The sequence below is a fragment of the Astatotilapia calliptera genome, chromosome 17, assembly GCF_964374335.1.
Source record: "Astatotilapia calliptera chromosome 17, fAstCal68.1, whole genome shotgun sequence".
In the NCBI taxonomy this organism is placed as follows: domain Eukaryota; kingdom Metazoa; phylum Chordata; class Actinopteri; order Cichliformes; family Cichlidae; genus Astatotilapia; species Astatotilapia calliptera.
Window position 1 is genome coordinate 4,288,155 of NC_137438.1, and position 17,718 is coordinate 4,305,872.

Sequence of the window (17,718 nt, forward strand, 5' to 3'; positions counted from 1 at the left end):
TGGAATAACCACATTTACTCAGGGCCTTTTTGACATGGTGTTCTTCTGCTTTCCTGGCCGCTCTGTCTGTGGGGATGGTCCTGAAACATGTTTCCCACTGATGCCACTACATGGAGGATTTATGGATTTATGTTTTGGCTTATCAAGAAAACCATTTGTAATCTTTAAAAGCACAGAAGCAGAGAGCAAAAAAAGTGTAACATCTGAATTACAGAAAAGAGGAGGATGGCTAAAGAAATTTGAATGAGGTACAGAAAGGGAAGTTACAAAAGTGGAAGAATCTGGAAGAAGGATCTTGAAGACAGATTTTTTTTTTTTTTGTTAGATGAAACCACTGGCACAGGATGAGGACTGCATCCAGTGTGAGCTTGTGTTAAATTACTGTGTTGTTAGTGTTTTACATGTTGATTAACTCATCCATCTGTGTAAATATCACTGGAGCAGAATAATAGATTACAGATCATCTTGTAGGATGTTAGCAGTCCGCTCAAGCTGGACATCATCTATACATTGTCTCTAAAGGTACATCAGCAGTGACTGCTCTGATATTTTGGCTCATCAAATTGAATTAAAGATTAAACACGAAGTCAGTGGGCTGAATATCACACTGAAGCAGGCTTTAAATGTTTGCTTTACAGCCCAGTCTTAGACCCTCCTGTTTGTTGGATAGCTAAGTCTGGAATATTTTTTATTCTGTAGCAGCATATTCATGACAGTGAACTGTGTTATTTTGATTGTGCTTTAAATAACTTGTAGAGGTCTAAAGAGAGACAAAACATGTAGTTCAAAAGGAAAAAGAAAGCTTGGGCAAGACGCTTTACCCTACTGGTGTTGGTCAGAGAGGCCGATGGCACGATATGGCAGCCTCGCTTCTGACAGTCTGCCCCAGGGCAGCTGTGGCTACAACTGTGGTTTGCCTGCACTAGTGCGTGAATGAATAGTGGAATTGTGAAGCGCTTTGGGTGCCTAGAAAAGTGCTATATACAGTGGCTTGCAAAAGTATTCGGCCCCCTTGAACTTTCCCACATTTTGTCACATTACAGCCACAAACATGAATCAATTTTATTGGAATTCCACATGAAAGACCAACACAAAGTGGTGCACACGTGAGAAGTGGAACGAAAATACATGATTCCAAAAATTTTTTACAAATAAATAACTGAAAAGTGGGGTGTGCATAATTATTCAGCCCCCTTTGGTCTGAGTGCAGTCAGTTGCCCATAGATGTTGCCTGATGAGTGCTAATGACTAGAGTGCACCTGTGTGCATCTAATGTCAGTACAAATACAGCTGCTCTGTGACGGCCTTAGAGGTTGTCTAAGAGAATATTGGGAGCAACAACACCATGAAGTCCAAAGAACACAGCAGACAGGTCAGGGATAAAGTTATTGAGAAATTTAAAGCAAGCTTAGGCTACAAAAAGATTTCCCAAGCCTTGAACATCCCACGGAGCACTGTCCAAGCAATCATTCAGAAATGGAAGGAGTATGGCACAACTGTAAACCTACCAAGACAAGGCCGTCCACCTAAACTCACAGGCTGAACAAGGAGAGCGCTGATCAGAAATGCAGCCAAGAGGCCCATGGTGACTCTGGACGAGCTGCAGAGATCTACAGCTCAGGTGGGGGAATCTGTCCATAGGACAACTATTAGTCGTGCACTGCACAAAGTTGGCCTTTATGGAAGAGTGGCAAGAAGAAAGCCACTGTTAACAGAAAACCATAAGAAGTCCCGTTTGCAGTTTGCCACAAGCCATGTGGGGGATACAGCAAACATGTGGAAGAAGGTGCTCTGGTCAGATGAGACCAAAATGGAACCTTTTGGCCAAAATGCAAAACGCTATGTGTGGTGGAAAACTAACACTGCACATCACTCTGAACACACCATCCCCACTGTCAAATATGGTGGTGGCTGCATCATGCTCTGGGGGCGCTTCTCTTCAGCAGGGACAGGGAAGCTGGTCAGAGTTGATGGGAAGATGGATGGAGCCAAATACAGGGCAATCTTGGAAGAAAACCTCTTGGAGTCTGCAAAAGACTTGAGACTGGGGCGGAGGTTCACCTTCCAGCAGGACAACGACTCTAAACGTAAAGCCAGGACAACAATGGAATGGTTTAAAACAAAACATATCCATGTGTTAGAATGGCCCAGTCAAAGTCCAGATCTAAATACAATCGAGAATCTGTGGCAAGATCTGAAAACTGCTGTTCAAAAACGCTGTCCACCTAATCTGACTGAGCTGGAGCTGTTTTGCAAAGAAGAATGGGCAAAGATTTCAGTCTGTAGATGTGCAAAGCTGGTAGAGACAGACCCTAAAAGACCGGCAGCTGTAATTGCAGCAAAAGGTGGTTCTACAAGGTATTGACTCAGGGGGTTGAATAATTATGCACACCCCACTTTTCAATTATTTATTTGTAAAAAATGTTTGGAATCATGTATGATTTTCGTTCCACTTCTCACGTGTGCACCACTTTGTGTTGGTCTTTCATGTGGAATTCCAATAAAACTGATTCATGTTTGTGGCTGTAATGTGACAAAATGTGGAGAAGTTCAAGGGGGCCAAATACCTTTGCAAGCCACTGTAAATGCAATCCATTATTATTATATAGATTAGAAGTCTCCAATTATCATTACCACCAAAGGTGGTTGAGAACACAGGGCTAAGAAAAGCAGCTGCTGGCCAACCAACTAGATATAGTGGTGCTTTGGAAGGAACAGAAGATCACAGCTGTGACATGTGTGGCAATCCCAGCTGAAAGCAACATCAGGATGGAGCACAGGAAAAGTAACAGTGGCTAGAAGAACAACTGGTCCCGGTGGCAATAGAAGCATTAAGAGCTGCAACTGCCAAGCTGTAAGATTGGCTCTAAAGATTCCACAGTCACAGAGGTCAGAGACAGAGGTGTCTGTTCAGAAAACTGCAGACCTAGGAACAGCAAGGATACCGTGCAGAACCTTCAAACTTCCAGGCCTCTGGCAGAGGACCTGGGCTTAAGAACCATGCTCTAACACTACCTCAGAGGGGTTAACTGTAATTATAAGACAATACATTTCAGGACATTTTGTGGAATAATGAAAAAGTAATGTAATGAGTGTTGTAACAATAGTAATCACAAAATTGTATCTGACATAAAGTGTCCACATGATTTTCACATGAGTTGTCATGGTAGTCTGTTTTGTACATTAATCCTCTACAGCACAACACAGAACATTTTTAAGCCTCAGGCCCAGTACATGTGAACTTAAATGATCAATCAGAATGTTTGGAAAGGTATCTAATTTCAGTTCAATAAGATGTGGGAATCACTATGAAGCGTGATTTGAACATCGGGCATCCTTTTCTGACACAGTGACACGATCGCATGATGTGAGAAGAAGGTAAGAATATTTCCTCCATCATATTTAAAATGACATAAACTCTAAATCAAAAATACGTGTGAGTGTAAGAAGATGTGGAGAGCGTTTTTGTTTTTAATTTTGCTTTTTTTTACTTTGCCTGATCAGAAATTCAGTTTTTCTTTGTGCGATAAGGGGTACTTTTGTGGAAGACTTTGATAACTGTGTGTTTTTTCATAATAATATTATTTCATGTAGCACCAAGTAATAATAATGATATCAGATTATTATTTTTACAATCCTAAATTTACATTGGAAAGTGTGTCCATCTGTCTGAGCTTCCAGGTGTAGGGGCACCTGAAAATGAAAATGTGGTTTTAAATGCAAAATTGCTCAAAGTCTGTGCAAATCCAGTGTGGGATATCTCAAAAGCATGAAGAGAAAACAAGGAAGCAGAGACCCACAGCGCCCATCCTTGAGTCTAGTTCTGTCGGAGCTTTCTTTCTGTTAAAAGGGAGTTTACCTTTTCTACTGTAGCCATGTTCTTGCTTATAGGGGCTCGTCTAATTGTCAGGGTTTTCTCTGCATTGTTATAGGTTAATTGCATTACAATATTGAACAAGGCAAGATGCAGGGTTCCCGGGTGCACAGAAAAAACAGAGGTAATGTCTATAAAGTGTAATGTGCGGCTCTGTTTTACAGCACAAAAGAACTGTTTTTATTAAGTTTCACACAGAATGACAGCAAAGTCTCACAACATGAGAATCAATATGACATTATATTGGACAATTCGAACTTAAGCCTGTATCAAGCCATAAAGCTAAATAATCTAAATGTGTTTTTTCAATTCTTTGATCAAAATTGGTTGACATTTTTGGACGATTTTCTTATGTTTTTTATTGCTTTCCAACAATTGTGTAATGATCTATGAGTTAGTAATTGCCTCTGTTTTATACAAGCCTAGTTGCCTAGGGGCAAGTTGTGGATATATCTCGGAAACGGGTGTCTGAAATATAACATTTTTTTTTTTTGGCAATAAAATGGTCCAAAATGTGTCAGAAAATAATGCTGAACAATTTTAAGCATACACTATCACAATGTGTGAAGTGGAGGGTTAAATTCACGGCGAGATTCCCGCCGGACCACTTATCTGCAGGCACTTCCTGTCCCACCCACATTTTCGTGTCGCTTCCGGGTGGTGGTTACAAGCAGGCTGTCGTTATCTCAACGCTGTAAACAAGTTACTCAACGGTTTAGCTTCAACGACACATCAAGCGAAAAGAGATGCATATTAAAACAGGTGAGTTTGTGCTATATTTCGGTATATTTGAGTGTAACGCTTCACTTTCAGATGTGTTATTTATGTGTTTGGCCGCGGCATTAGCAGCGGGCTAGCAGCGCCGAGGGAAGCCTTTCTCCGCTTTGAATGAGGTGGTGGGGGGAGTTACGAAACTTCGGCTAGCGTTCTGGGTGGCTTTTTACAACCTTAATACGTGTAAAAACAAACATATCTACTCGACCCGCTGTAGTTAATGTTCATACATTTTTCGATGGTCAAAGTGGAACCTTTAGATACATAAAACCGTCGAGTTTTATGCTCCACATCGTGACGCTGCTAATTAAAGTTTGCTAACACCGGTGCTCGCTGTTAGCTTCTATCTTTTTAGCCGCAAGCACCGCTCACATGAACCAGCGGGAGTTGTTTTCCACAAATGGAAACTATTAAATCATTTCTGACATCTTTGTTTCTAAATAGTCGGGACACTGAAGAGTCTGCGGAGGTAGCCTGCTTCTCGAAATTTCGGAGCGGTAAATGAGACTGGGTCGGCCGGGCGGTGGTCGGTCTCACCAGTTCTTTTGAAATGTGGCGCTTTGGAGCGGGTACGCTAATCAGGCCCGCTGTAAGCTATGTGCTTCCTCTTTATGTTTCAACTTGTGGTGCATTTGAACACGGCCAACAGTAATGTCTGAGTCGGTCTGAGTATGTTTCAGTGGCGCCATGCGGACAGAGAATGATTTAACAACCAAAACGGGAGAGCCTTCCCGTAAAGACTGTTACCCAGTCACTCCTTTTCATGATGAGCCAGCAAGTGGGACAGCGTGACACAGGTCATTGGGCAAGATCAGACACGGGGACAAGTATGGTGATGACAGCTGAGACCTGTGATGGGCAACTGCCAGTTAGGAATACAATTAGTTTACTCTTAACCAACGGCAACATTATTTATTTATTAATTTGAGATTAGTTGACCTGAATTATATCAGCATCTTGTGTGAGATTGCATTAATAGTCACATGGTACGGCCCGAGGTGAAGTCTGTTTAATTACATTTTTTCCACCTTCCGACTCCGGAAGTTGAACCTAAAACGTTTTATACTGGTGCTTGATAAATTGCTCATCAAAAGTGTTGATGGTAGATTTCTTCAGAAGAGTTGTTTTGATTCCAGCAATCCTGTCTATTTTGGGATTGGTATTTTTTTCTGTACAATTTTGCAAGTAGCCAGCTATACAGGGAACTGTTGTTCAGCCTCACCTCCTCTGCCACACCGAAGTCACATGAAAGTGTGTCATCTACCCCCAATGTTTGTGTGCATGGTAGAGACAAGTGCAAAGACCATTATTAACCAATGCCAAGTGATAAGTCTTTGTGTACTACTCACTACAAGTATGCTTACTAAAGTAAGGGCAAGATACTAGTAGGACAGTAATGTTGATTGGAAGTGATTATGATATGATTTAGTGATTTCACTTACAAATCACCAAGCACTGGAATTTTCTGCTCGTATGCATGATAACATATTAAAACAGCAGATACCTGATCAACTTGTCAATGCTCATTTTCTTCAGGTACATGGGAAGCCAGCAACACTGTGTGTGAGCCTGATGGTCTATGTGACCAAGCAGTCCTTGTTTCAGCCGCCAATTCTGAGCCACACATTCGGAACCGCCGCCTGTCTCCTGGCTCGGGAAACTGTGGAGGTGGTGGGGGTGGAGGATGCATCTCTGGAGGCGACAAGCTGCCACGGCAGCTTTCACCCGATGGTGACCTGATGGGTCCCAGCCATGCCTTTAGCTTCCGCAGGGAAAAGGAACGCAGGGGCCCACAGCACAAAGGTCGTAGTCTGCGCAGGGAAAGTCAGAAGGGTGTTGGCCGTGTAAGTGAAAGGCCACAAAAGGTTAATCAAAAGGAAAGATGGGTCGAGGACAGTTTGTCTCTACTTAAGCCCCCACCTGCCTTCCCAGTGCAAGACAGTCCTGCCAAGCTACAGCCTGCTGTTAGCTATGCCTCCAAGGTGAAGGCGGGAGCTGCAACTGGAGCACTGGAGGAAGACCGACCTGCCATCGGCATGCTGCTACAGAACCAGTGGGGTCTAAGTTTCATTAGCGAGGCAAGACCAGTCACAGAGGGCTCTGGCCCCAACTCCCGTTCCAGTACCCCACTGCCCACAGATTCTAAACATCCAGCAGACCTACAGCTAGACACAGTTCTCACAGTGAGGCCCCCAGAAGAAAGGCCAATTCCAGTGTCTACCTCCCTCAACCCAATTGCATGCGCAGAGGTCGACGAGAGCAATGGAAAGCTGCTGCTCAGTTGTCGCCACCTAGTGGAAGCTCTGAACTATCATAGTAAAGGTAACCACCACAAGAAGCTTTAAAAATGACATCTGGCTAGAGATCATTAAATCTGAAATTATGGTGAATAACAACTACCTCTTTTCCCCTCTCTCACTCCATAGAGTGGAACGCTATCTGCAACAGACAGAAAAAAGGTGAGTTTTCCTAATTTATGCGCATTCATTCATATGCGCAAGACATTATTCCCTACTATTTTGTCACACACACTCATTGATGGTAATTTGCTAAAATGTGTTGCATAACAAAGTGGTCTAATCTTTGCTGTTTGTATGAAGCGTCCCTTTTGACTTTTTTTTTTTTTTTTGGCTTCTCAGATCCAAAAAGGGTGATCTGGTACAAGGACACCAAGGAGCACCCAGCCTAGCAGTGTGACAGGCCCCTAGTGGAAACACACACAAGTACATACACATAAAATACATAAAGATGGACGAATTTGAGTCCTGTTCTCACACACTGCACTCAGGATGATGTCTTCACGCAAAGCCACACTGAGACACTTTGGACTAACTCCTTTAAGATCTTACAGCAATGGACTTTTTTTTTAACGCCTTACAGAAAGCCTGCCTTAATTAATCAGACCTGTTTTCATTGTCTCACATTACCATTTTAAGCTTGTATGTGTAGATTTATTTTATTTTTTTTAACTATAGGCGCTGTAATTTAATTTGTTTCCTTTTTGAAAGCTGCCGTTTTTATCATACTTTGTCCTCTGTGAAGCGAGTGGTCAATCAAGCACTTTGTTCAAAGAATTTGTTTACCAATCCCTGTGTGCAAGCCCTCACCAGAGTGACTTTCCCCCTCCCCCATCAATTACAAATCAGAAGAATGTCTCATTCCTGCTTGAGTTTTACTGTTAATGTATGCAGAGGACTCCTGTACCCAAGTCTTCAGTTTACAGGGGGTGTAGTCAAAGGCACAGAAGAGTTCACCCTTTATCACATCACCATATTAATGCTGTGTTCCTTTTGTTTTCATTTGGTCCCAATTGGGTGAATGTTACTTACGAATCCATAAGGGATGTCACCATGTTCAGTGTGTTGATTTTTGAAAAGAATTTATTAAATAAAAATTACACTGGAGAAGGAGGAAGAATGTAAAAGGACAGTATTGCTTAATAAAAATGAGTAAACTTGAGTGGATCTGTTAATCCTCTTTATTTCAATACAAATTGTCATTTACTGCTGGCAACCTCACAGGGTTGAAAATCTCACTTATTTCATGAGAAACTTTCTGCTGTAACTGTACATAAGAGCACAAATGTGCAAGAAATTATACTAGCAAGTTCTGGGAGAGGGCCTCCGCGGGTACATCTCCAGAACCTAAAGTTACAAAGGTGGGAAATTTAAGAAAAGTAAAATTTTTGGTAATACAAAGCTACTCCTTCATACAATCCAACACCGAGCTCTGTGTGTGAGCTGTTTAAATGTTAGTTAGGCACTAAAAATATGAAACCAGCTCCTTTGATATCAAATATCTGTCTGGATAAACCCTTCAAAATGGAAACCTGCAGTCTTCCTGGTTAATAGTCTGCATTTTTTGTTGTTGTTGGCGTGTAAAGGCCTTAACCAGTGAAGCATAGCTCAGGAACTGAACTAATTTACAGTCTGAGCGTTTGAGACATTTTTCATGAAGGACCATGTTACAGCAGTATGTCTCTTGGATGTGTTTGAATAGTTTTTCAAACATGTGATGAGATCAGGTTTTGGATGTACAGAAAAGTATTCATCTGTGGAGCTGCTGTGTTATGTTTGAGGCCCGCTGTACCACGCTAAATGTGTCACAACAGACCACAAAATGATGGTGCTGCAGTCAGTCTCTCCATGTCACCTCCACCTCATCTGTTCTATACCTGCAACAGGAGAGAAACCCATGGTCATTTACTGCAAGCACAGCAATATGAACACAAACACAATACGAATGAATTTTTCCATCCTAGAGTCAGGATTAGCAACTTTTAAACCCAACAGCCACTTTAACTCATACAGACATATAATCGACCTATAATGAGTAAGGAACATAAATGTGATTCTATGGTGGGTTATTACCGTAAATCACAACTGAAAAGGTCTATGAAGCCTTACCTTTGTGTGATCCATGAGTCTTCTAGCTCTGTCACCTGACCAGACCGAAACATCTCCCAGCCGGCCTGAGCGATCATCGCTCCATTGTCAATGCAAAATCTGTGGCAACAAACTGATCTTTGTTATCTGCATCTTTCAGCCAGATCAACATCCTATCACACCAATTGAAAAAGTCACAATGAAGAGCTCCATTGCATGTGTTCACACAAGAACAGCTTCATACATCAGATGTTTTTGTGGCTATGAATGGTACACTTTATAACCAAAAGTATTTGCTCATCTGCCTTCACACACATATGAGATTGAGTGACATCCAACTCTTAATCCACAGGCTTTGCAGTTATAACAGCTTCTGACCTTCTGGTGTGTCTATGGAAATTTTTGACTATGTGGCTCAACAGCCGCTGACCCCATTCTGTGATTATATGTAGCCTACCTCTTTATGTCCGAGTTGCTGTCATTCCCAATCATTTCTACTTTCTTAAAATATCACTAACAGTTGACTGTGGAATCAGCTAGGAAATTTCATGACTGTACGGTACCTGGAATTCACAGAGCTTTGAAAATAACAAACACATTAACTCTTAAAAGTAGGGTGGGTGAGAGTATGCTGTACTCGGTCTTAGGACCAAACTGCTGCTCGTGCGTGTAAAAGTGAAACTAATTCTAGTGAAGTTTCAATGGAAATGAAAGTGAAGGATCTGAGTGTTGGGCAGACTGGGTTACCTTTCATCTGTGGCAAACAGCTTTGCTCCTCTCTCCTTACACATCACTCCCATCATCTCCTGCAGACGCAGATTACCTGTGGTTGGAACATGAGATAAACACATTTCTGAGAGCGTGAACTCATTTCCATTCATAGCAACAGTAAACAGAGAGGAGTTTCAAAAATGGGCTTAGACTTTAAGGGATCCAAGGCATTCCTGGGTGACTGTAACAATAAGTACATAAACAAACAGTAGTTAGAAACAACGAACCTTGGAATCAGTAAGAAGGACTAGATGTTACAGTCCCTGATAAGAATGCATTGCTTTAGATGGAGAGACTCTTGAGGGATGGAAAGGCAGCCCAGAAACTTTGTCAGCAGCACGCATCGTTGTGTGCCTCAACTTTCGGTCTTTTACCCAGGCTAATCTGCCATTTTCCTTCCTTGGTTAGGTTTAGGGATTAGAGATCTGATCTAGCTTATCATTTTAAAATTTGGGACACATCATCAGTAGTGGACCTTGGATTCATCGAGTGATTCGGCCATTATCCTCCTCTGCCCTGTTGGACGTGACCCACCACGTCACGATGCCGAAGAGCGGATTTCGCCTGTAGCACAGATGTGGCTGGGGTCCACTTCCTCCCCGTTGCTAGGGTGGGAGCAGTGCCTCTCACTATGGGGTCGTGGGAGTCCATGAGTGACATCTCAGGCCTCACTTCTGCACATTTAAACTCCTCAACCAGGCTAGGGATAGGCAATGACAGTATCCCATCGCTGTAGAGTATAATAATTAGAATTGCTGAAGTTCATGTAGACAGCTTTACTGCTTGTGGGAAGTCATTTTATTCTGTTGGATTTTACACAGAAGAAAACTGGTGTTCCCGTTTCTTTACAGATAAAATCGAGCCTTACACTCTGATTGCAAAGCATTTCATAACAGTAAAAGTAGCGCACACAAAATGACTGCAAAAACTTAAATGCTTCAGCATATTTGCTTTAATATTTTAGAATAAGCTGCAGCTGATCGTTTCAGATATACTTACAGCCAACGCCCCCGACAATCAGCACTTCCTGGGAGCCACAGTGAGCCATAGCTCTTTCTGTGATCTCCACCAGCATGGAGAACAATGTCTCCTGCAAAGACAGAAGCAATACTAATGGGAAATACTGACATCACTGATGCCAACACACCAATCAGGGCTGCAACAAGTAGTTGATTAACAGAAATTCAAGAGGTAAATATTTTGATAATCCAGTATGCTTTAATCATCTTAAACAATTCAAATAATGTGCTGCTTTCAACTGATCATTTCAGTAATCAAAATGTAATTAATCTATTAGCTAAAACTCTCGTAACTCTCGCTAAAACTAATTGATAAAATAAACTAAAATAAAAAAAGAACAAGCTTTTCAAAAAAGGACTTTATGTTCAAATCAGTGTGTGTGAAAAGCTTGTTCTTTTTTTATTTTAGTTTATTTTATCAATTAAAAAAGTGTGAAACCTCCTCTGTGCCGCTCCTTAAACAAATTGAATCACACTTTTCAGTAAATCACACAATGTACAAAACCTGGTAAACCAGCTGCCAGAAGATGCCAGCTGCTCCTTTTCATTCCAGTTGCACTTGAAATGAGAAGGAGCATTTTTGTTTCAGAATATGTTCTGACAATCTTATAAAGTCAATGAGAAAAACTCCTTTAACGTGTTTTATCAGAGGATAACTACACTGCGACACCAAAGGTAACTGGATCAAATGTTTTCCACGTAACCAAAATATGAACTTTCTGACTTTCGTGTGTATAAAGGCGCTATGCTGTACCTGAAGTGAGAAACACAGGTCTTCTGATGTACACTGACCAGAGCTCAGCATCTTATGAGCAGCGTCCTGTGGAAGGAATATAAATGTAAAGAACGTAAACCAAAAGTAGCCTTGAGATAACTCAATCAATATGACACAACCAACTTTACAGAAGAGCAAAGGACTTACTTCAATGTAGGACAAAATGCCAGAAAAGGACACATCCATGCCCTTTACTGTATATGGCAGCTCCACATACTGACTCCCTCTGGCAATGTGGAGAGAAAGCAAAGTTTAGAATAAACATAAAAAAAATTAAAAGACATAAAGAACACTAAATATTCACAACTATTCAGTGATCTCACTCACTTTTTGGCCATCTGCTCTATGTTGTAGCCTGGACTTGGATCATTGGAAATCTGAGTGTAGAAATCGTTTCATAGATGTATGATTACTTCGATAATCTGTTGCACTAAGTGAAATGCAACTTGATGGTTTCATGTTGAGAAGTATGACACAAACCTTAATAACTCTGGCAAACCTGTCTAAACAGTTGCCGACTGCAATGTCGATGGTCTCCCCAAATATTCGGTACCGCCGCTCTGAATATGCAATAACCTGCACAAAATTCAGGATGAACAAAACTCAAACTGCATTTCTACTTCAAATATACTGCTGTTTAGCTGACAGCTGCTCATCAGAAAATGCAGTGCAGATGTTCTGTGCCAAAAAGCTCTGCATGAGGCTTACAGGGAGGAACCAACCTGTGTATTGCCCCCACTAACATAAAGCACGGTGGGGTTGTTGGCTTTGGTGATAAGTCGTCCCATCTCTATGTGTCCGATACAGTGGTTCACACCGAGCAGCGGCTTTCCCCAAAGCTGTGAAACTGTGCGTGCCACTAGAGCCACCGTCACCAAGGGTGCACCCATACCAGGACCTGAAGGAGAACAACTTATTGGTTTGGTCTTCTACAGACATCAGTCAAGAATCACAGTCCCTTTATTTCAATTCATATCTTAAAGACCTTTTAGTACAATAATATTCCTACAGAGCACTTTGCTCTCAGATTGCAGGCTTAATTTAAGTTCCTAGAGTTTATAAAAATAGAATGGGAGCCAGAGCCTTCAGCTCTCAGACTCCTCAGGGTCTGATTAAACTTACTTTTTGTTATAGTTGATAACTAGGGCTGGATCAGGTGGTTTTGAACCCTCCATTAGTTATGTTCTTAGAGTCTAAAGCTGCTATAGCCCTAAGCTATATTCTCTCTGTCATAGTTTAAAAAAAAAACCCAAGATGTAAGATGTAAGTCAGATAAGCATGTGTTTCTTAAAGCAGGCCTTAATAATTGTCATAGCTGTCAAAGGAAGGACAAATAAGAGAAATTTTGACATGATCCATTTTCTTTATAAACTGTGGAGCTTGACAAATGTTCTTTGGCTTGTTTATTAGGAAAAATCCCCTATCTCTTTAAGCTATCCTTTTTCTGACTGGGAGCTCTTCATTAACGAAGGTCTGAACTTTAATGGCACACAGAAATTAGTGACATTTTTGAGTAACTTACAATATAAAACTAACATTTGTTTGTTAACAAACAATCAACTCTCAGTTATTTAAAGTTCACTATGACCCTTATTTGATGAGAACATGTTTGGATAAATTTTTGACAGACATCTGAAAGTTAAAATCTTTTATATTACCTTTGGTGTATGCCACACAGTCGATGTCTGCAGGTTTTAGCCCCGCTTGCTCCAGCGCCTCCTTCAGGACGGTTAGTATGACAGCACGGTGGTGTCTGGCTGTGTCACTTGGCAGGAACCCTGAGATATAAAAAAAAGCATGCAGTCAACTAACAGATTTTCATATAAGCAGTATGTTGGAGTTATCATTAATATCTTAGAGGAACTCTAACTTACCTTGACCCGGAGGTGTAATGTAAGTCCGTCTGGGGTTGGAAAGCACTTCCCCATCCCTGATTATGCCTATGCCGATCTTATTGGCACTGCCCTCAAATCCAATCACTACAGTCATGGCTGCAGAAAAAACTGTTTCAGAAAGAAGGAAGTCACTGTGTTGTTATAGTGTCTTTTCATTTAAACCCTTCATCTCTCTTGGAAGTCTATTACAGGCAAGAAAAAGGCACAATAAAACAAAATCAGATTATACTGGAAATTTTTGGACTAGACATCCACATATCTAAATATGTCTGGTATGGTAACTGCACCGTATCAGATCGCAATACCCTACAACGGATAGTGAGAAAAGATGAGAAGATCATTGGAACCTCTCTTCCCTCCAGCACAGACACTCATCACACCCACTGCATCCACAAAGCCACCAGCATTGTGGAGGACCCCATGCACCCTTCACACTAGGGCTGAACGATTATGGAAAATAATCTAATTGCGATTTTTTGCCCCAATATTGCGATTGCGATGCGATATGCGATTATTTTTTAAGGTCTTTGTCTTCTGTATTATTAAACAAAGACAAGCAATACATCATATAGTATGGCCAATACTATATTACATTAATTTTAAATTGTTCTTTCCTGGAAGACAGACCTCTGTTATGATGACATGAGGTGATGCATGAATTGATGACTGACATTTTTATTTAACTTCTTCAATCACAACAGTATATTTGAACATACACAATAGTTTATTTTTAGCTTACAAACATCTGAGCATAAAGTGCTGACAAGGAACCCTGGTGTAAACATTAAAATGAAAGTCAGTACAATGTGCAGATTGCAGAAATATACATAAACAAAATCAGTGGCTTTACCACACTCAGTTTTTCGACATCTGTGAACTACTAGACAGTCATTCAATTAAAAAAATAATATTAAATAAATAAAACTAATAAATAAAATATACACACATCTTACTGATCTCTGCAGTCAGTAACATTACACATAAAGTGCAAACATAATAGCAATTGTATAAACACACACACAAACACGCCTTTAAAATTTAAAGGCGTGAAATTGGACGGTCTAGTTCTGATTAGCGTCACCGCTGTCTCGGTGGAGTTTAATAAACTCGGCCGTCTGCTTCTTGCTATCTAAAATATAACCAGACACTGGTGTAAATTCTCGACTGTCTCATACTTCTGTTTAATAAGTTTTCTGTTTGACGTTTAGTCAGCTGTGTGAAAACCAAGGAGGAACCCACCCGGGGGATTAATAAAGTTTTATTTTATCTAATCTAATAACTTTAATCTCAGCCAAACCGATTTACTCACGAACAAACAAAACACTGAAAAAAGCCCAACAATAACATTTTTAGGTTGTCTACGTGACTTATATATCACGTTTAACCCGAGCAGCGAAACTCCGCGGTGATCTGAAAATGATGTGCCGGGAGTTGTGCCGTTCTCGGCCGCATCAGTAACCCTCGAGCTCCCGGCTAGCTGTCGAGCTGGTGGGTAGCAGACGCCTCTGAAAACGTCGAAGCACTTTTGCAAATATGGGATATCTTGATAAACCGAGCAGATATTTGATGTTTACACAACTACTTTCTCGCCTGAAAATATGTTAAAAGTTTATTTTGTGACCCAGAAAGATTAGTATGAGTAATTTTAAAACTTAGTAGCGGCCGCCATTGCTGGAAACTGGAGTTTGGCTGGGCCGCGCTATGAATTCTGGGATATGGTAGTAATTTGGACAGCCTTCGGCGCGTCGCTGTGACGTAATCGGTCTACAAATGCGGCCTCAGGAGGATGCAGCCCATGAATTTGGACATGTCCAGAGTATAATCGCAGCCTTTGCGGTTAGAAAATTGCACTTGATCATGTCGCGATATTATCGCAAATGCGATATATCGTTCAGCCCTACTTCACACACATTCTTTACCCTGCCTGCAGCCTTCTGGCAAGAGGTACCGGAGTATTCGGGCTCTCACTACCAGACTGCAAAAAAGTTTCTTCCCCCAAGCCGTCAGAACACTCATACTGGACTGACACACACACACACACACACACACGCACACACACACACACCTTCATACACATAACTATCTCAAGCACTCATCTGCACAATCTCATACACACACCTTCATACAGCAAGTTACTTTTTGCACAACCCACTGTCATTGTTGCCCTTTTCTATTGCACTGTTGTGTCTGCACTGTCTTGTGTCTGTACCGTGCTGTTCTGTCTGGTGTTGCGGTGCTCATGGTTGAAATAACAATCCGGTTGTTCAGTGATGACGCCACGAATCCTACTTCCGGGTCTAAAGTTGTCTGCGTTTAATATGGCTTTTGTGTTGTTAACATGTTTAATGTTATGTATTTTCTTCTATTTGATCTCAAAAAGCTCCTAAAACAGTCAGTGATCACTGTTGACCTCCCTCGGCTTTTATTACCGCTAATCATTTATTTAAGCTCAGTTTTTAAAACCTTAGGATGTAACTACAGCCCAGCCCATGCAGCAGTATATGAATGACTAACCTCGTATTGTGGATGGATTATCTCAGTTGTTCTCCTGGTTGAAGTTTGGTCCTTTTACAGCATCCTGCCATGCGATTACATTTGTTTCTGACCACCGAGAACACTCACGTTAACTTTTATCAGTGGAAAAAAAGTTAGCTTGTTTATATTATGCTAACATACCTGTGTCGCTAGCGGTCACGTAGCACATCATTATATACCAGCTAGCCCAACTTCAGTAACCCTACAAACGTCACTGCTGTTTAGTTTTCTGTCTTCATTTATGCTGGAAGTGATAACAGAGCTGTACGTTTTAATTTGTTTCCAAAACCCCGCAGTCAGGACATGCTATATTGTATTTAGATAGAAGCTAGCGAGCTAACTCCCTGCTAACTTCTAACTCCGTTAAATGTCATAAATTCCGTTTTCATGGATGCCTGGATGTTAAACTCAATTGTTACGCCTGGTAGAGCAGACACTGATCATTTTATTAAAGATGAAAGACTTTAGACAGTTTTTCAACTCTCAGTAATGCCATAGTGATCGTTTGATATGGACCTGCAGCGGAGTTTAGACCCAGACACGGCTAGTGACGTCAGACTGAACAACCGGATAGAGATTGACAGACCACGTGACTTTCGCGCATTGCTTTGTGGGTACCCGTGGCAACAAAATCAAAACACTGCATCAAGCGCTAGTATTTCCAGCACCGGTAATCATTAATTCTGCGGTTTTAATCCCTACTTGCATTTTATTTGCCCCAAAAACAGTTATGTACAAAACGGAAAAAAATCAAAGGAGTGAAAGGGTCAGACCCATATGAGCATATAAAGTCGAGCTGCCCAACTTTCATCACGCACATATTTATTATTATATGGTCCTAAGCCTCTTGCCCTATGACAGCTGGGATTGGCTCCAGCACTCCCCGCGACCCTGAAAAGGATAAGCGGTAGCGAATGGATGGATGGATGGTCCTAAGCCACTTGACTTGACTTGACCACAACACAAATACAATCAACACCAAAATTCAAGATTCAAATTATTTAGCAGCAAACATTTTTATGCAGATAACATGTTATTGCACGCATTTTTTTAACCCTGATAATACACCTTTAACCTACATATTTCCACATTAAACGTTCGGACAATCAATACGTAAACATAACATACGTTAACAACATAACGTATACATAACACTATTTATACCAATTCCATGTGCAATACTCAACTGTATATACATAACACTATTTATTACATATTACTTACGTCTTGTATATTGTACATTATATATATATATATATATATATATATATATATATATATATATATATATATATATATATATATATAACTGTATATGTACAACTGTATAGTGACAATATAGGCATTCTATTCAATTCTATTCTAAAAGAACCAAAGCATAAGCATCCTGATAGCTGTCTAATTAGCTCCTATGCTAACCGCCAGAGAACAGACCGACTTTTTTTTCCAAAAGTAAATTTATGGTGATGCGGTTTTGAAAACAAAATATATTTACCTACTTTTTAAAATTTCCTTCGGTAGGTCACATTAATCTTAATTCATATCGCTTTAACTTTTACGCACGTAAACCTAACTGGCTGGGCTAATTTCTGTAGCTCAGCTCCTCCATAACGAAGCCCAGAGGACCCAAACACTGGTAGGATTGACAGACCATTTTGCCTTAACATTTTCCCTTAACATAAGACAACGT

The 17,718-nt window shown here is 40.8% G+C and overlaps 2 protein-coding genes across 5 annotated transcripts; one reads left to right on the plus strand and one right to left on the minus strand.

The window, feature by feature from the left end:
* The first annotated feature begins 4,477 nt into the window (after nt 1-4,477).
* Nucleotides 4,478-8,107, plus strand: LOC113009203 (uncharacterized). Its single transcript, XM_026147390.2, has 4 exons — nt 4,478-4,636; nt 6,185-6,970; nt 7,075-7,107; nt 7,288-8,107. Exons 1-4 carry the CDS (start codon nt 4,621-4,623, stop codon nt 7,335-7,337), a joined length of 885 nt encoding a protein of 294 aa, XP_026003175.1. The 5' UTR covers nt 4,478-4,620; the 3' UTR covers nt 7,338-8,107.
* Nucleotide 8,108: 1 nt separating this feature from the next.
* osgep (O-sialoglycoprotein endopeptidase) lies at nt 8,109-17,685 on the minus strand. Of its 4 annotated transcripts, none has more exons than XM_026147388.2 (12): nt 17,528-17,684; nt 13,473-13,601; nt 13,257-13,376; nt 12,321-12,496; nt 12,079-12,174; nt 11,926-11,975; nt 11,746-11,824; nt 11,578-11,643; nt 10,804-10,894; nt 9,781-9,856; nt 9,055-9,153; nt 8,109-8,822 (listed from the first exon to the last, which is right to left on the minus strand). In XM_026147388.2, the coding sequence occupies exons 2-12, from the start codon at nt 13,585-13,587 to the stop codon at nt 8,783-8,785; spliced, it is 1,008 nt and encodes a 335-aa protein (XP_026003173.1). In that variant the 5' UTR covers nt 13,588-13,601; nt 17,528-17,684; the 3' UTR covers nt 8,109-8,782. The 4 variants fall into 4 exon arrangements, 3 of the variants coding, with proteins under 3 accessions (XP_026003173.1, XP_026003174.1, XP_080147753.1); XM_026147389.2 differs by having other exon boundaries at nt 17,524-17,658; XM_080291627.1 differs by lacking the exon at nt 17,528-17,684 and adding an exon at nt 16,008-16,085.
* Between the last annotated feature and the right edge of the window lie 33 nt (nt 17,686-17,718).